Genomic DNA, 20,161 nt, shown 5'->3' with positions numbered 1-20,161 from the left:
GGTGGTAGGCAGGTTTGAACCTCATTCCAAAGACTTGAACACACAATCTAGGTTAACACTTGAACAGGAGTGCTGTAGCGGTAAAGACGCTGGAGGTGAAATTAATCTTAAACAGCAGCACAAAATGGGCGATAGCAAATTGCCCAACTTTCTCTTTGATTTAACTTTAGGAAGGATGTCACGGCCTTGGAGCTTTACTAGAATGATAGCAGGGATGAGGAACTTCAGTTACGCGGAGAGACTGGAGAATCTGGGATTGTTCTTAGAGCAGAGAAGGTTAATAGGAGATTGAATAGAGCCGTTCAAAATCATGAAGTGTTTTGATAGAATAAATAAGGAGATGTAGTTTCCAGTCACAAAAAGGTGTGTAACCAGATGACACAGATTTTAGGTAATTGGCAAAAGAGTCAGAGTGAGATGAGAGGAATTTTTTGTTTGAGCAGTGGGTAGCTGTGATCTGGAATGCGTTGTTTGAAAGGGCGGTGGAAGCAGGTTCAATAGTAACTTTCAAAAGAGAATTGGATAAATATTTAAGGGGAGACAATTGCAGGGCTTTGAAGAAAGAACGGGGGAGTACGACTAATTGGATAACTCATTCATTGCCACAGTCACAATTGGCCGACTGGCCTCCTTCTGAAATGTAAGAGCCTATGGGATGTATTTTAAGAAGGAGGGCGGGTTGGGGACGTGGGTGTTCTGAGGTGGTCGGGAAACCCGTGAGGCTGGGTTTTCCAGAGGCCCTGCTAACTTTAATGGCAGGGCCTGACTTGCATTCGAGGCCTTGGTTTCTCACCCACAAGCAGCCAGATTGAGAGGCTGGCTGTCTGTGGGCGAGTAGGCCTGTGGCACTAGGCTGCATAGAGGTGGGAGGGAAGGAGGGAGGAGTCGGGCCAGGCCGTTAAAAGGATCGGGAGGGGTTTGGGCAGATGATCGGGGTGGGGGGTGGGGGGAGAGAGAGGATCAGGGGGTGGTGATCGGGGTGTTGAAGGGACGATCGTGGCCGGCCTCAGCATCATCGGTGGGGGCGTGGGGGAGGGGATGTCCTGGGGAGGGGGAGGTGATTGGAGGCCTCAGGAGGGGCGTCTCCGATCACGGGAGGTGGGTTAGGTAGGGACCCTAGATCCAGGAGAGAGGTGTAAATACACCTACCTCCTAGATCCAGCAGTCCCCACTGCACTGTAAATCTTGGGTTTTATGAATCGTGTCCACAAGCAGTTAAAAACAAAATGGAAGTTACAAAAGAGGCTTCCAGCCTCATTATAATATTTAAATTGATGTCCTGCCTCCTGGGAGCGGGTGGGCTCTCCGCCCCGTCCCGCCTCCGTTAAAATTGGAAGTGGGTGGGTTGGAGACGGGTTCAGGTCGGGAATTCCATTTTTAAGAATTTAACTGCCCCCATGCCCCCAACCCACCCATTTTCTTAGGTTAAAAATCCCCCCTATGATTCTATAACCCATTAAGTGTCAGCTGTGGCTCAGCACACTCGCCTTTGAGTCAGAAGGTTGTGGGTTCATAATCCCACTCCAGGGACTTGAGCACATGAAGCTAGGCTGACACTGCAGTGTAGTGCTGAGGGAGTGCTGCACTGTCGGAGGTGCCGTCTTTCGGATGAGACGTTAAACCAAGGCCCCATCTACCCTCTCAGGTGGATGTAAAAGGTCCCATGGCACTATTTCAAAGAAGAGCAGGGGAGTTCTCCCCGGTGTCCTGGCCAATATTTATTCCTGAACCAACATAGCAAAAACAGATTATCTAGTCATTATCACATTGTTGTTTGTGGGACCTTGTTGTGCGCAAATTGGCAGCTGTGTTTCCCACATTACAACAGTAACTCCACTTCAAATCGTACTTCATTGACTGTAAAGCACTTTGAGGCGTCCGGTGGTCGTGAAAGGTGCTATATAAATGCAAGTTCATCTTTTAAAGCTATATAAATGCAAGTTTTTGTTGGGAATTATGTAATGAATTATGATTGGAATCTACAGGGCCTGATGCTCACTAGACTAATGGAGCCACACCCTGTGCTGCCAATGGATGTTCATGCAGTTGTTGCTTGTCATTTGTTCAACTTCCATTTTGTGTTGTTTCCTTTTCCCCTCTCTAGTGTCAGATTGTGCAATTCTATAGCACGTTGGAGCTTTCCCCTTTCCAGTTAATGATTGCCTTCCTCCAGCACTAGCCTAGTTATTTAAAGCTTTTTTTCCTGACCTTCTACTTGTAGATGTGGGTAACTGTCAGTATTTGAATGATCTGTAATATTTTTGCCACATGTTTTTCATTTGATCTATTGCTTCAGTAAGTTTGCTGTATTACAGTGATGACTAAACACCCCTCCCCTGGAAGAAAGTTTCCCAAGGTTAATGTTCATTCATTTGCCCCGGGCAATAAGAGGTACTGATGGACGACCCCATGAAGCTGTTGCAGCAAGTGCCTTGCTGAGCCAGCGCAACACGCCCCTCCCACACAGAGGTGGACATCCATGAAGAGCATCAGCAGAATTGGAAATCTGACGTGAGCATGTAATTGCTTTCAACCCAGGACAATGTGATAGGTTCACAATAGGTCAAAGACCTTCATTACAATACTTTCAGTGGCAATCCTAACCTTGTTGAGGAATATCAACACCCCAAGGTGGAAAAGACATTAGAGCAGATGCAAAACATAATTACAAACTATTATTCCAATACTATAACAGCAAGATTGTAGGAAGGAATGGAGTTTAAATCCTAGGGACTCAAATGAAGTTGAACATGAGGAGGAACAGGAAATATATAATATGCTAAATAATTATTTTTTGGACATTTATACCAGGGAGGGCACCAAAACTACTCCACCCAACACCAAAAAAGCACCATTTATGTGCTGGTACTGATATTAATAAAGCCACATCCTGAATAGGCTTCTAGAGCTAAAACCAAGAAATCTCATAAGGCAGGTAGCAACAAATTCTGGTCCGCCATGGATATCTTCTTAGGATTGGTGATGTTGGTTACTCCTGTAAATGGTTAGTACCCTATTTTTATGGGATTGAGTCATAGTGCTTAATATCTGCTTCTGCAGCCGCATAACCTGGGGTATAACAATGGCCTAGAATTTGCTGATAAAAATAATGGCGTTTGAATGATGCATACCATTATTAATGTACAAATCAACCAGCCATGTGTGGTGAGGAAGTGATACCCCATGAATTGCAAATCGCCACAAGTTGCTGGGCGATTTGCACCATTTGTGAAAATGGCAGCTCATTCTCAACTTTCTCGTGAGTTTCATAAAGTTGCTGCATTTGCACATTAATTGCCAATTAAATTCGCCACAGAAAGTTAAATACATTAATTAACAATGATGTGATAATTGTTAATGGCTGCCAATCAACTTTGCTGGCCTAGAACTGAACAATTACAATGTGGAATCACATTCCTTCAGGTTGTGAATTGTTGTTGGAGATTTTAAAAACGGCAAATTATTATTTTCTTTTAAATGGCTTACTTTTCCTTTCTGAATTTTATTTCTCTCTCTTAATCCAATCTTTTGTACCTTATTTGATATTGAATTCACACACTCTAATTCACCCTCCTTCTCAGTCCTTCCTCTGTTTAGTTCTCAATCTCATTGGTTAAGGAGATACACTGTTTGTCCCCTTGTTCACCATGGTCCCAGATGTTCAGTTGTTCTCGCTGTTATCAGCTCGCACTTCCAGCAACCTTGTGGGCAAAGCATTTTTGAGCTAAATGGTGCAGGAACAAATCTAACTAACAGGGCAGGCTGTGAAATACCCCGCTCCTGCAAATTCTGAGCCAATAATACCCACTTGTGATCTGAACCAGATTTTCATACTTTTCATGTGCACTTCTTTAATCTCTCCAAAGGTGGTCCAAACAAACACTTGCTGAGGGAACGGTTTATGCAAATTGTTAACCTTCCTTATTTCAAAGTAAGTGAACAGACAGGGCAAACGTTATGATCAGATTCACCTAATTCAATCAGTGCAGCTTATCTTTGAATAACTATACCAAATAATGAAAATATTCACCAAATTAGTGGGGCACCTTACTTGACTTAATCTTCTAACTATCTTCCAGCACTTCTAATTTGTTGTCTCAGTAAAGGTTCTTACAGCTTTCTGCTTAACCACCCAAGAATGGAATCCATCAGCTCACCTGGCAATTAACCCTACATCCTGCTGAGTTCAAACAGATTTCTCACAGCAGCAATGAGTGTGAACATGAAGGGATTATTACTAGTCCTAGCCCCTTTCAGGCTACCTCAGATCAGGCATATTCCCCAGACATTCACTTTCAACTAACGTCAGAGGTAGCCAAATCCTAAAGACACTTAATTGGGTCTAAAGGTCCAGACTATCTCTCCCTAAAGGAAAGGAACAGCCTGAAGATGTTACCATCCTCCAGATAGCACTGTTAATAAGTTTAGCTAGACTGTAACCTTCCGGATATTATGAGGGTCCAGAAAACTCCCCCAGAATTCTGCAACTCCTCACCAAAGAGTGTACAGAGATTGAGTTTGTGAGTTTGATACAGAAGTACTATGTGAGACAATTCTAAAAAATATATAGATTTATTAAAGAACCGACATATAATTAGAGTTGGTGATTCAATTGCGACATTAACAGAGCTGTTAGGAAGCATGCTTCAGAATCGCTGGTTCTATGTTGAACTAGGTGGGAAGCGCAGCAGGTGGCGTATTCAGAAGAATGGTCTTCCTCAGGGAAGCATGCTTGCACCGCTGCTGTACAACATCTACACGAATGACCAACCTATAGACGGTGTTACACGCCGTTTTATATATGCTGATGACTTATGTGTCACTGCCCAAAGCACTGATTTTAACACCATGGAGAAACCGCTTTCTGAGGCCTTGGAGGGACTAAAATCCTACTATGAAGAAAACCACCTTCGCGCAAACCCATCAAAGACACAAGTTTGTGCATTCCACCTCAGAAACCGTGAAGCCAAACGCCAGCTGAAAGTAACCTGATGTGGAGCAATACTGACGCATTGCGAGCACCCTATCTACTTAGGAGTCACCCTTGACCGATGCCTCACCTTCAAGAACCACATCGAGAACACAAAGGCAAAAGTGAGCGTACGAAACAACATCCTGAATAAGCTCACTAACACAAGATGGGGAACAAGCCCGAAAACATTGCGAACCAGTGCACTTGCTCTTTGCTATTCCACTGCCAAATACGCCTGCCCTGCATGGGAAAGGTCTACTCATGCCAAGAAGATGGATGCCGTTCTGAATGCAAGCTGCCGATTTATCACAGGTTGCTTAAAACCAACAAACACCAACAGCCTATATATCCTGGCGGGTATCGCTCCCCCTGATATAAGAAGAACGGTAGCCAGCAAGAAAGAATGACTCCATCAAACATCAGATGAGAGACACCCTCTGCATTGTCATACACCTACACCCAGCTGCCTAAAGTCAAGAAAGAGCTTCATGAACAGTGTTGTTCCATTACAATCAACCTCATCTGAAGCCCGCATCGCCTTGTGGAAAGACCGGCTTGCCAGTCTTAAACAACCCCCAGCGATGGAAATTTTACTTGATGAAAGCCTTCCCCCAGGAGGTAATTGCAACTGGGCAACCTGGAAGTGCCTTAACAGACTTAGGACCGGTGTAGGTTGCTCAAAGGTGTCACTAAGCAAATGGGGATATTCAACCAGCCCGACAACTTGTGAATGTGGAACTGAGGCACAGACTATGCAACATCTCCTGCAATGTCCATCGTTAGAGGAACCCTGCACTGTTGCAGATCTTGCTGAATTCAACAACAAGGCACAAAAATGTGTCCAGTTCTGGCTGGGCTATGTATAGACTGTCCGTGGACATGATAAGAAGAATTAACAGTTCCAAATACAAAAAGCTTTTACAACCTTATTATCAGAGATCCTTATTCTCAAATCTTAACTTCGTGACATTTTTACATTTCTTAGTCTCATTCCAGGATATCCACCAAAATCAAACACAAGTACCTTGATCCCCGAGACTCAATTGAAGACTTACAGAGCTTGCCTCCTGAAGCTGAGAATCGCTTTGCCCCTTCAAGCGAATCTGTCTTCCCATTTGAAAGTCCAATTTTTATACCCTTTCTCAGTGGTATATCCTTTGAAGTTTTCTGCTGATGTAAGCTAATTATCTCTACTCATTTTTCTGTTGGCCCCTGCTATTTTTACAGTCATTTCAGCTGGTAACATTAAGAATCATGGCCCAGAAATTCGGCTCTCCCTGGGTGAGTACGCATAGGGTACTCACCCGGAGGCTGAATGGAATTGCCGGTTTCCTGCATGCACTGCGCATGCGCTGGAAACCGGCACTTCCGTTCCTCTGAACGAAGAGGTTCAGAGGTTGAACGCGCGTGCAGGAGAGGCTGCGCGTGCGCTTTGAACTTAGTTTTTTTTTACAGGTTTTCCCGGGAGGGTAAGCCTGCAGGATTTACACATTTAAAAAGCAGGCGTAAGGCCTGCTTTTTGCAAGGTAAGTGGTCAATTAATTAAAATTAAAACATTTTTCCCACAGGTTTATTATTTTTAAATACTTTAAAGCAAGGTAAGTTTATTTTTAGCCCCGTTATAATAAAAAATCATTTTTTTCAAAAATTTTAATTATTGTTTATAATAGTTATTTAATGTAATTTATAGTTTATTTAAAAAGTGTTCTTTTAAAAATGTATTTGAAGGTTTACTGCTATTTTGGGCCCGTAGTATTTATAAGTTTTGACAGGTCTACCTGTCAATCTTATGAATGGGCTTTTCCCTCCTCCGATTGGCTGCCCATGGGGACGCATCGCACTAACTACGCCTCTGGGATATGCAAGCAATGCGTGCCAGCAGCTGGGCCAGGTCCCGGAGCGGAATTCCACGGGGCCCTACAGCTGAGCTGCCGGCGAGCAAGGTATGTGCAGGTCCGGGGCTTGCACCCGCGGGAAGCCCCCGACCCGAATTTCTGGGCCCATGTCTCTACCTTAGGTGTTCGAAACTTATCATAAAAACAATGTGATGGCTGGTGCATCTATTTGATGTCATTCTTACCAAAGTCTTCTGTTTGTATCATTTTACAATGTGTAAATTAAAAACACCTCAATCAGATGCACCATTATCTTCTTAGTTACCTCAGCTGTTTGTAACACTGGTTCATGTCTCCGTGTTTCATTTGATGTTATTTTTACGAAGGCATATGTTTCTTTATGTGATTCTTTCCAAAGTGTTGGTTTAAGACACTTTAACAGGATATATACCATTGTGTTCGTTCCAAGGCTTCAGACTTTCTGGAACCTCTAATCTTCTGCTTCAATAAGGCTATTGATTCAGTGTCAACAACTTATCTTATCTCAATATCCTGTATGTTGTTTACAGCTTTTACAGCTTTTCCATTGTTGAGGCTTTTAGATTTTTCAAGCCTAGTTTGTCATGTTTAATCAGAATTCTTTCATAGAATGGTGTATTTTTCTGAATATGGCTTATTCCTTCACAATCACTAGAATGTTATACTTTCTTCCACCGTTTCAAGCAAACTGGCTCATACGTCCTATACTAGCTCTGATATCTGTGAATTTAACCCTTCGAGAGCTGAGTTTAGCTCAATCGTAAAAACATTGTAACATTTCCCAGAGAGTTCCCTGTGGTGGCATCGTCCAAAATCCTGAAGTGTGACACAGCTGAACTATAACCCAGGTCACTTAGAGAGGGAAGGTACAACATTTGCAAAGCACTGAATTCCATTTTTAGAGTGCCAATGAACACAGAGAAGGTTCCAATAGATGGAAAGTGGAGAAAGTGGATCATTCATTTAAAAAAAGGCAACAGAGTCATGCCTGGAAATGACAGACCTATAAGCCTGACCTCAATAATTATAAAAAAATGATAAAATCAATAATCAGAAAACATAGAGGGGTCTCTGCAAAAAAAAAGCCTAAAACATAACAACCAATAATGGCCTGTATTTTACGGTGGTAATGACGGCAATATTGTCAGTTCACTGTCATTAGCCCTCTGAAACTGACAGCACTTTCCGGATTTAGCGCATGCGCAGATAAACATGAAAATCCAGACGTTGTGGTCAGTCATTCCCTGCTCCACCACAGGTGGTACTGTGGAACTCCCCAGAGCTGGCAATTAATTCAAATCACTTGAACTGACTAAAGCTTCCACTTTTACAGTGGAATACCGCTGTTAAAACCCCTTAAAATGTTAAGCCTTTTTGAAAGAGGTGTAACTGGGTTTCTAACGGCGTACTGACTGCTGAACAACCATTCTGGCCATGAAAAACTTTTTTTTTCTTTGTGGAATTTCAATTTTTTTCATTAATATAAATTTTTAACATATATATTTTTAAGTTTGTTTATGATACTTCAGCTTTTACCTTAATCCTATGTGTATGTCTCAAACTTTATTTTGCTGTCTGTAAAATATTAAAAAGGATTATAATCTCTGTATCTTACTTCCTGATTTGCTGTCTGTGAAAATTCTTCAATGTGATTGGCTGCTTAGCCAGCTTGATGACATCACTGTTGCTGGTGATTCGCTTGATTTGGCCCTAGATTCAAACAAAGGTTGGGAGAGCTGAATTGATGCCAGAAAGATTGCTAAATCTTTGTGGGAAGCTTTCTTCAAGATCAACAGCGATCGCTTGTCACTTCACCACTGACCGCAAATTCTGGGCCATAGTTTTCGTAGGCAGTAAGTGATAGCGCTTACTTAGCTAAGCTCATGAACTTTATTAAGGCGATAACATCAAAATGGATGTGGGGAAACCATATGATATAGAGGACCATGACAAACAAAATGCTTTTAATAAATATACCATGAGAGACTCCTTTACAAAGTAAGGGTGAGATATGGGAGTATAAATTCATCTTGGGTGGCAGTGCAAATGCAGGTGATAATGTTTTGCCTGTTTCGTGCTATCGCACAAGATGAATTTATGCTCCATGGAATTTGATTAGTAGTTGGGTGAAAGATTGGAAGCATAAAATAATTTTAATGGGAATTAGGTCAAAATGAAAGAAGGTATTGAGTGGAGGGCCTTAGGCATTCCCTCCTTTTCTTTATATACGTATGTGACCTGTAATAATACTTTAAATGCAAGTCATTAAATTTGCACATAACAGAAAAATGGGACATTGGTGACTCTGAGAAGGCAGCCAAAATATAACAAGAAACTCTCAAGAACAGTTTCCCCACCAGTTTTCTTTCAGACTGAAAAGGAAACTGACAACCAGAAGTGAGAAATACGAGGCTTCATCAATGCCAATTCTATGGTCAGGAACTGAAAGACGATAATAGATGTCTTCCTAAACAAGCCTTGGAGATGATGCCTTGGTAGATATAAACAATTATACACTCAATTTAAATTCCTTCTGAGGTACTAGAAGAATCAACTAATAAATGAGTCAATCTGTTTTTCCCAAATTTTATTATTTACCCCTAATAAAAGCAGAAAGTTCTGGAAATGTTAGCTAATATTTCTAATAGGACCATTCATTAGAACTCAGAACTGAGATGTGATAAAGTTTATACTTGAAGTGACAGCCTGGCATTCTCTTTCATATGCTCAGTAATCTACTCTGCATTTGTATAATTTTATGCTATGACTTTATTGTACGCTGATGTGTTCCCCATCCATGTACTGGTACTACCAAAGTTTTCATGCAATTGTCCTTTGGAAACCACACATTGATATACATTGCATCATTGCATACAACACACCTGCTGCAATGCAATAAGTTGCTGAGTTGTGAATGACGCTAGGGATTGACTATGCGGTGGCATGACAGTGGCATTACTTGTGCTGCTGTGTTCACCTGTATGTCATTGTTTTGCTGTGCCACCAAAGCTTTGGCAACGACCATATTTGGATGGGTGGCATGCCCCTCATGAGCTTGTTGTTCAATTTGCATAGAGGCTGTTCTTGACATGCTGGCAAATCACTGACAGTGAGCTACGAATGAGCTAAAATGAATCTTGAAGAATTACTCTTGGTTCTTCTTAGGGAATACACACTTTTCTTAATTGGATTATCTTCCCTAGCACATCAATCCACTTAGGTGGTGTGGCGGGGGTGGGGGGGAGGTGATTAGATGGCTCTGATCACCATACGAGAGACATGTATCAATAGATTAGAAAAAACTCAAATCAAAAACTTGCTTATGTTGGGGTCTGTGATGTTACTACGTGGCGATTAAATACGTGGGGTTACGGGGTTACGGGGATAGGGTTTGTGTGGGATGGCTGTCGGTGTAGGGACCGAGTGCTAGGGTTTGGATGATCAGCCATGATCTCGTTGAATGGCGGAGCAGGCTCGAAGGGCCGAATGGCCTACTCCTGCTCCTATCTTCTATGTTTCTATGTTTCTATGAATCAGATAGCAGTGAAGATACAGTCCATCACATTTTTGGTTGTTCCCATATATCATGCTTTATTAACAAAAGGTGCTGCATGATGTCCAGAAAGTATTGAAGCATCCCGTTTAACCAGAGCCACAAATTGCATTTTCTCTTTTTATTTCCAATTCCCATTATTTCTTTTGGCGCAACTTATTATTTTACTATTCGTGCTATTCTATATTACTTTCCCCTTACTTGTAAGTGTTTTAATTCCCCTTTGTCATTTCATATGATTTTATCTTTAACATTGCTAATTTTTTTTATGTTCTAATTTTTTTCTGTCTATTTTCCCTTATATATGTATATACAGCTGTGATGGAAACAAACACTGGAGTCAAGAAAGAGACTTTAGGCTAGAATTTTTAAAAGTACAAGTGGTTAATTGGAATCAAAGAGGTGTAAGGTGCAGCCCATGGGTACATTCACTTGACCCATCAGTAGCTTGTTACAGCACATCAAACTATTCCCACTTTTCCACAGACATGCTAAGACCAGAGGTAATTGTGCAAGTCAAAGTACAGGTGTGATCCCAAGTACAAACAAGGTAATGTCACAGTAACAATTAAAGAGATTTAATATAAGCAAATTAAACATTTGTGAAAGAATATCCTGCAGAATAATTTCCAGCCAAACTATGGGTTACAGCTTGAGTTATTAGAAAGGTCTTCTTATGGAGTGAATGTTCAGTTTCTATAATCACAAACATGCAGCAGAAAAGATGATTAATACAATGCTGAAACAATGGTGTGTACTATTCAAATAAGGAAACAGATACATTAATAGCATATTTGAAAAGACCAGAAATATTAGACTATTATTGAATGTTTGTCATTTATATAATCTGCCTACATAATTTTCATAGAATGCCAATCTGAATCTTTATTAATTACAAACGCAAGTTTAATGTTGAAATAACTTGCATAGAAACATAGAAGATAGGAGCAGCAGTAGGCCATTCGGCCCCTCGAGCCTGCTCCGCCATTCAATAAGATCATGGCTGATCATCCAAATTCAGTACCCTGTCCCTGCTTTCTCCCCATACCCCTTGATCCCTTTAGCCTTAAGAAATATATCTAACTCCTTCTTGAATATATTTAATGAATTGGCCTCAACTGCCTTCTGTGGTAGAGAATTCCACAGGTTCACCACTCTCTGGGTGAAGAAATTCCTCCTCATCTCAGTCCTAAATGGATTACCCCTTATCCTTAGACTGTGACCCCTGGTTCTGGACTCCCCCGCCATCGGGAACATCCTTCCTGCATCTAGTCTGTCAAGTCCTGTTAGAATTTTGTAAGTTTCAATGAGATCCCCTCTCATTCTTCTAAACTCCAGCGAGTATAAGCCCAATCAACCCAATCTCTCCTCATACGTCATTCCTGCCATCTCAGGTATCAGTCTGCTGAATCTTCGCTGCACTCCCTCCATGGCAAGAGCATCCTTCCTCAGATAAGGCGACCAAAACTGCACACAATACTCAAGATGTGGTCTCACCAAGGCCCTGTACAACTGCAGCAAGACATCCTTGTTCATGTACTCGAACCCTCTCACTACGAAGGCCAACTACCATTTGCCTTCTTAACCGTCTGCTGCACCTGCATGCTTACCTTCAGCGACTGGTGTACAAGGACACCCAGGTCTTGTTGCACTTCCCCTTCTCCCAATCTATTGCCATTCAGATAATAATCTGCCTTCCTGTTTTTGCCACCAAAGTGGATAACCTCGCATTTATCCACATTATACTGCATCTGCCACACATCTGCCCAATCACCCAACCTGTCCAAATCATACTGGAGTTTCTCAGCATCCTCCTCACAGCACACACACCCACCCAGCTTTGTGTCATCTGCAAACTTGGAGATATTACATCTAGTTCCCTCGTCTAGATCCTTGATATATATTGTGAATAGCTGGGGTCCTAGCACCGATCCCTGCGGTACCCCACAAGTCACTGCCTGCCACTCGGAAAAAAAGCCGTTTATTCCAACTCTTTGCTTCCTGTCTGCCAACCAGTTCTCTATCCAAGTCAGTACCTTGCCCCCAATCCCATGTGCATTAACTTTACATGCTAATCTCTTATGCGGGACCTTATCGAAAGCCTTCTGAAAGTCCAAATATACCACATCCACTGGTTCTCCCTTATCTATTCTACCAGTTTCATCCTCAAAAAATTCCAGTAGATTAGTTAAGCACGATTTACCTTTTGTAAATCAATGTTGACTTTGTCCGATCCTTTTACTGTTTTCCTAGTGCTCTGCTATTACATCTTTTATAATGGACACTAGCATTTTCCCCACTAGCGATGTCAGGCTTACCGGTCTATAATTCCCCGTTTTCTCTCTACCACCTTTTATGAATAGTGGGGTAACATTAGCTACCCTCCAATCCATAGGAACTGTTCCAGAATCTATAGAATTTTGGAAGATGACCAGCAATGCACCTACTATTTCTAGGGCCACTTGTTTAAGTACCCTAGGATGCAGATTATCAGGCCCTGGGGATTTATCGGCCTTCAATCCTGTCAATTTCCTTAACACCATTTCCCTACAAATACTGATTTCATTCAGTTCCTCCCTCTCATTAGACCCTATGTTCCCCGACATCTCTGGGAGGTTATTTGTGTCCTCCTTTGTGAAGACAGAACCAAAGTATGTATTTAATTGGTCTGCCATTTCTTTGCATATAGGAATACAGGAACCGGAGGAGGGCATTCAACCACTCGAGCCTGTTCTGCCATTCAATTGCTGAAGGCAGTTAAGTATCTTAACTCCATTTAGCCACCTTGGTTCCATATCCTTACCTAATAAAAATCAATCAATCAATCGCAGTTCTGACATTTTTAATTGATCCTGTCTCAACGTGTTTTGGGTGAGAGAGTTCCAGATTTCGGCCAATCTTTGTGTGAACGAGTGCTTCCTGACTTTACCCCTGAATGACCTAGCTCTAATTTTAAGGTACTGCTGCCTTGTTCTTGATTCTGTTGGAGCCGGCGACAGTGAGGAGGAGGCCGTGGTGACTGGAACATTCACATCCCGACGATGTGTTCGACGAGTCGGGCGGAGGCAGCGCAGCGCAACGAGCAGCAGCAGCAGTCACGACAACCCGCTGCAGCACGTCGGCTGGCAGCTCCATGGCGGGAAACTCGCAGTCCGACTGGGAGGAGGGGAGCCGGGCATGGTGGCCAGAGGTCGGATCGTGAGCGGGAGAAGGAGGCCACCACTTGGAGCCGGCAACAGTGAGGAGGAGGCCGCAGTGACGAGGAGGATGGAGTGGCTGAGGGACATCGTGCTCCCACTGCCACTGGAAGCCATTGTATTGACTTTCTGAACACGGCGCTGTATGAATAGCTGACGTGTCCCTACGGGGAGTAAGCATTCCATTGTAATTGTACTTGTACTGGTTACACATGGCAAATAAAATTGAATTGAATTGAATTGATTCCCCCACTGGAGGAAATAGTTTATCTCTATCTACTCTATCAACTCTTTTAATCACCCAAAACATCTTGATTAGATCACCCCTTAATCTGCTGTATTAATTGGAATAATTTACCCCTTTTAGCCCTGGTATCATTCTGATAAAACAAAGAAATTGCTACAAAGGTCTATTACAGGATACATGAAAAGTACTAATGTTGTTTTTCAAGCTACTATACCTATCAAATGCTTCTTCGTATTCTTCTCTGGTTTTAGTAGGATAATGTAACATTTAGGAGCAAAAATGCAGACAAGTAGGCCGAAGCTGGATGCCAGAATAGCAAACACTTCTACAGCTACGGTGTATTTTCCAGGGGAGCTTACATAAGCTGGAATGAAGGTTATCCAAACAGCACAGAAGATAAGCATGCTAAAAGTAATACATTTAGCCTCGTTGAAATTATCTGGCAGTTTACGGGCTAGAAAGGCAACCACAAAGCAAACACAAGACAGAAATCCAATGTAACCAAGTACCCAGTAAAAGGCTGTCGCAGACCCAACATCACATTCTAGAATAATTACGTCTTTAAAATAATCAACGTTTTTCCATGGATAAGGTGGTGATGTAATTAGCCAGACAGTGCATATTAGGCATTGTACAAGTGTAAGGCTGAAAACAGCCAGGCGTTGTTGTGTAGGTCCAAACCACTTCATCATGTTATTGTTGGGAAGGGTTGCATTAAAGGCCATCATCACAACAAATGTTTTGCCCAAAACACAAGAAATACAGAGAACAAAAGCAATACCAAATGCTGTGTGACGGAGCATGCAAGACCAGCGTGAAGGTTCCCCAATGAATGTTATTGAGCATAGAAAGCACAGGGTTAAAGCAAAAAGAAGAAGAAAGCTTAATTCAGAGTTGTTCGCTTTAATAATGGGAGTGTTCCTGTGAATATAAAAAATTATGGCTACAGTCACTGTGAAGCTGGTTCCAGTTAATGCCAGTGTCACTAAAACAATCCCCATGATCTCCTCAAAGGAAAGAAATTCGGTTATCTTTGGTATACATTGGTCTCGATGTTGATTAGACCAATAATCCCAAGGGCATCTTAGGCACATTATTGAATCTATAAAAAGTAAAAGTGAATTAAATAAATCCTCTTTTTAGAAAATACATCAATACAAATAGATTAGAACACGTAGAACAGCAAATATATATGTTTACATACCTGTAACATTACTGATCTCACCTTCAGCACATTCTATACAATCAAAGCAGCAAATGGGCTGTCCTTTTCGGGCAGCTTTCCTTGTTCCAGAGGTACAGCTTTCAGAACAAACTGCCTGTGGTACCTTATGTAAAGAAGAGAAAAATATGTTTGGAGCTTTGCAAGATCCTGAACATGGTCTAGTGATCAGACGCACAGTCTAGTGTAGCAAAAGTCACAATGCCCTGCAGGATCCAGGTTTGATTCCTGGTCTGTGGGGAATTAGCCAAAGAATGGCAGGGATCCTAAAATTGGATGAAATGCCCATGGTCATGTAAGGGGCAACATGAGGTGACCTGCGTTAGAAAGTGTGATGTGTAAATCTGGACAATGATTGCTATCCTGGTCTACACTCACCCTACATCCACACAAACAGGAATTCCAGGAAGATTAATTGGATAGGGATCAGAATTTGCAAAGCCTTCTCTAGCTCATCAACATTAGATCATTTAGAACTGATCTGCTGGAGATCAGACCAACATCAGACCCTGTCAGTAAAGAAAAATATTAATATCCGTACAGCATTAATTGCAATGGATTCTGGGAAACATGAAACAAGCTAGAGGGGAGAAATGCTGGCAATATAATTTATCAGGAAATGTTAGCGAAGTCAGACTTATTTTCCTTGCAAGAAATGAGACTTTGATGTGATTATGGTAATGTTTTCATGCTTATAAAGAGATTGAGAAAGTTGATTCGGACAAATTGTTCACGGAGACAAAAAGGTTCAAATGCCAGAGGACACTTTTAAAATTAGGAATAGCATGTGAAGTCAACCAGAATGTTCTCATTCAAAGTATGATGGGACAGTTAGATGTGTTTCTGGAGATAGCGCAGGAGGGGAGTTAACTATGATCAGAAGATGGATAGGTGAGAGTTAGTTATCAAAAATTGTACACGTTTCTTGGGCCTTTCAGCCTTTTCATGTTCCTAAAGCTTCTTTTGTTTATAAATTCCTTATTTTGCGATGAAGATATTATTAGATATTTCAGAACAATGTCAAGGATTACAATTTGTTTTCATGTTTGAAGCTATCTTTGATTACCTTCCTCTGGCCTTCACTCCAAACAACTGCTTCTTCGCTTATGATGAATTCTTGGCCTGGAGTTGCAGATCCATCATAATATCCGACAGTTACTACATCAGCACCACCCATAGTGCTCTGCCAGTTTACAATGTCATAGGTTGCAACTGGATCCCCATTTTCATTGAAGTACACAGTTTCACCAGTCTTAGTTGTGAAAGTGACCGTTTTTAAGTACTGTAAAAGCTTTATAGAAACAAATCAAAGAGCATGAGGTATACAAAATATCTTGCTGTGCAGAGGCCTTGCAATTTTGTTTTGTTTCTTGCCATGACTATGCATTTTTTATTCATTCATGGGATGTGGCATCGCTGGCAAGGCCAGCATTTATTGCCCATTCCTAATTGCCCTTGAGAAGGTGGTGGTGAGCCGCCTTCTTGAACCACTGCCGTCCATGAGGTGAAGATACTCACACAGTGCTAGTGGTTTGATACAACTGAGTGGTTTGCTAGGCCATTTCAGAGGGCAGTTACGAGTCAATCATATTGCTGTGGGTCTGGAGTCACATATAGACCAGACCGGGCAAGGGCAGCAGATTTCCTTCCCTAAAGGATCTTAGTGAACCAGATTGTTTTTTTAATGACAATGTGGTAGTTTCATGGTCACTATTACTGATACTAGCATTTTAATCCAGATTTATTGAATTAAAAAAATATTCGACAGTTGTCGTTGTGGGATTTGAACTTCGGTCTCTGGACCATTAGTCCAGATCTCTGGATTACCAGTCCAGTAACACAGCCCTATTCTACCCTTCCCTTATTATTAGAGCACTATATACCAGAATTTTTTTACTGCAATGTATTTTCCGTACCTGTTGTGATTGGAAAATGGGAATATTTTTACAAGTGTTATTCGTGAATGCTCCTTTAACACTTCCGCATGCGAGCATATTGTGCAGAGCATGGGCTATAGCATATGTTGCTTTGTACACGTTGTACGTAACTCTCAAGTGAGACACATCGGTGTACGTATTCTTAATTGTTTGCAAGCTCTCTTTGCCTGTACATTCAGAAGTTCGCTCCGTTTCAGTTGTCTTATTTTCTGATAAGCTTAGACGGCAACTAAAAGTTGTTTCCCAAAATTCTTTCAGTAAAATATTTCCTGGGTATGCCGACGGGTGAATCTGAATTAGAAATTCCTTAAAACCAGGTATATTTACTTTCGGTATTGCGATTCCTATCGCTCCAGTAAGGAATCTCCTGCTTTCTCCTGAGGGAAGGATAGGTGTGGAAATCCACGCTTCGCTTCCTATCCATTGTATGCCTGTGATATTTTGCCTTGCGATCTCTTTTAGCAAAATGGCCATATCTCCTTCAGCAACGAAGGCCACAATGACTTTTGTGCTTGATTTCTTTACAACACTCACAGATTTAAGTAGCTTTTCCCTGGGGTACGTTCTATAAAACGACTCGGAAAAGGCAATGCAGACCCCTAGCTGTTCCACGGCTTCTGTGAACGCTTGCATTCCAAAGTTACCATAGTCATTGTCACTCCTGATTGTCCCAATCCAGGTCCATCCAAAACGTTTCACGAGTTGGGCTAAAGCTCTGGCCTGAAAGTAATCACTCGGTATTGTTCTGAAAAATGACGGATATTCCTTTCTGTTGCTTAAACATGCACAGGTTGAAAAATAACTTACCTGTGAGGAAATCAAAATGTTAAAATAATCAGTATATTCATCATTTGGAAGAATTACTACAGATCCCCAATGTATCAGCAGTCAAATCCGCTGCCCTGTTCATACAGTAATAGGCTGTACAGAGCAGGGAGGTAGGCCTTTAACCCTGGACCGATCTTCGTTGGCCGAATCCAGCCGGTGTGGCAGCAGGGACACGGCAGCTGGTTCCTAATCACCATCCAGTGACCCATGCTGGAAAGTGAGTGCATGCGAACGTCGGATGAGAACAGAATTGGGTTTGTCTGTTATAGTCCCGTTTTAAAAGACTGCCTGACACTCACTGTCAAGACGCAAATGTTTAGAATGTGCATTTGTGTCTGAAGAAAAATAGCCATTTTTAATGTTCATTCCGTTATAAAAAAGACTTGTATTTCTATAGCGCCTTTCACGACCTCAGGACATCCCAAAGCGCTTTACAGCCAATGAAGTACTTTTGAAGTGTAGTCACTGTTGTAATGTGGGAAGCTGTGTCGAGTAATTCTTAAAATGCCTCCAGCCTGATGGTAAACGATTGCCAAGGACTATTACATTTTGCATTCAAAGCACTCATTCAAGGAAGTAGTTTGGAATATAACCAAGATTATAATTTATGCCTTTTCAATATATTAAAGGTTGAGACAAAGGGATAAATAATTATGCTTGATGACAAGCGGTAAAATTTCACAACAATTTCACTACATATTGTATCCTCCAGTAAATCAGATGGGGAATGGGGGTGAGGGGTGGTCTCCATATGCTGTGATCCCAAAACGTGTACCTAAAACTGTGGGCATTTGACATCTCCTCGGAGCAGAGCTCTTACAAAATGACGCGGGGCACAATGGGTACACAAACAATGACGATTTACCAAAGAGATGTAAAGCAACCAATAGACGCACAGAATAAAATGTGCTATAAATAATGAATTGAAATATAACCTGAAGCTTTTCACAATATAAAATGGGAACCGGGGACATAAAAGTTGAAACCAATTGGAAGGCAATTGCTGGTGAGTGTTGGATTGTAAGGATAGCCCTGGGAACAGTTGTACAACTTCCCTGTGCAGCACTCACTCAATGACAAGTTTATTCAATAACATACCACTAGTTCAATATTTGTTTTTTTTTACTTACTAGGAAAATGATGAATTCCAAATAAATATTTGATCATCTCTAATTCAAAAGATTGGGCAGCAGGAGAGGAATAATGATTACATTATATACACTGTTTACCATTTATTATTCTGTACCCACAATGGTGGCAGAACAATTAATGAAATGATAGTAAGAGATCCATGCTGTTCCACACATATTACAATGTTGCATATCTTCGTTTAAACGTTTATACTGCTTGATTTTATTATAACGTTGGAAAGAGATGTAAAGTTGTGTCATATTAATCAACCTTTATATTTCTTGCTGAAAATGGCTCTAGGGATTTCCCAATGAACACTGTATTGTCGTAAATTCCTACAAAGTAGCTTACCATGGGGATTCTGAAAGGACTGATTAACCTTGCGACAGCGGCAGATTGGGAGGACCCAGAATCAGCAACAATAGCGTAGACATCGGAGATATTTCTGCAGTAATCCTCTGACTGAGCTTCCTTTTGCCCGTCCAAAATCTCAAAGGCTGCTTTTATAGACAAGGATGGCATGCCGCAGGAATCGTAAATCTGGTAACCCAGTGTAGTATTGGGGAGCAGTGTAGGGTTTCCGTTTATTTCTTCAATGGCAAACATCATTGCCCGCACAAAGCGAAATTCTCTGAAATCAAATCTACAAAAACACAAACAGCAGCAAACTGGTAACAGTCATGTGATATTTGTCCAAGTGTACTATTTCTACCTGTGTGAGTGTATTATTAGTAGAGCGTCATAGTAACTGAGATACGTTTATTAAGTAATTCCAAATTATTCGTTCACAGGACCAGCATTTATTGCCCATCCCTAACTGCATTTGAGAAGGTGGTGGTGAGCCGCCTTCCTGAACTGCTGCAGTAGCAGTTTGGTACAACTGAGTGGCTTGCTGGGTCATTTCAGAGGGCAGTTAAGAGTCAACGCATTGCTGTGGGTCTGGAGTCACATATAGGCCAGACCAGGTAAGGACGGACGATTTCCTTCCCTAAAGGACATTAGTGAACCAGATGCTTTTTTTGCTGCAATCCAGTAGTTTCATGGTCACCATTATTGACACTAGCTTTTTATTCCAGATTGGTTTAATTAACTGAATTTAAACTACCTTGCTACCATGGTGGGATTTGAGCTCACGTCTTTGGATCATTAGGCCAGGCCTCGAGCTTGCCAGACCTCTAGATTACCAGTCCAGTAACATAG

The 20,161-nt window shown here is 41.6% G+C and overlaps 1 protein-coding gene across 1 annotated transcript; it reads right to left on the bottom strand.

The window, feature by feature from the left end:
- Positions 1-13,927: 13,927 nt before the first annotated feature.
- On the bottom strand, positions 13,928-19,585 carry LOC147115481 (extracellular calcium-sensing receptor-like). The gene is made up of 5 exons (XM_085989430.1): positions 19,313-19,585; positions 16,982-17,809; positions 16,132-16,356; positions 15,048-15,171; positions 13,928-14,945 (listed from the first exon to the last, which is right to left on the bottom strand). The coding sequence occupies exons 1-5, from the start codon at positions 19,568-19,570 to the stop codon at positions 14,044-14,046; spliced, it is 2,337 nt and encodes a 778-aa protein (XP_085845556.1). The 5' UTR covers positions 19,571-19,585; the 3' UTR covers positions 13,928-14,043.
- Positions 19,586-20,161: the final 576 nt, after the last annotated feature.

Source organism: Somniosus microcephalus, chromosome 6 (genome assembly GCF_052327205.1).
Source record: "Somniosus microcephalus isolate GS21.2 chromosome 6, FLI_Smic_1.0, whole genome shotgun sequence".
In the NCBI taxonomy this organism is placed as follows: domain Eukaryota; kingdom Metazoa; phylum Chordata; class Chondrichthyes; order Squaliformes; family Somniosidae; genus Somniosus; species Somniosus microcephalus.
This window is presented reverse-complemented; position numbering and strand designations above follow the sequence as displayed.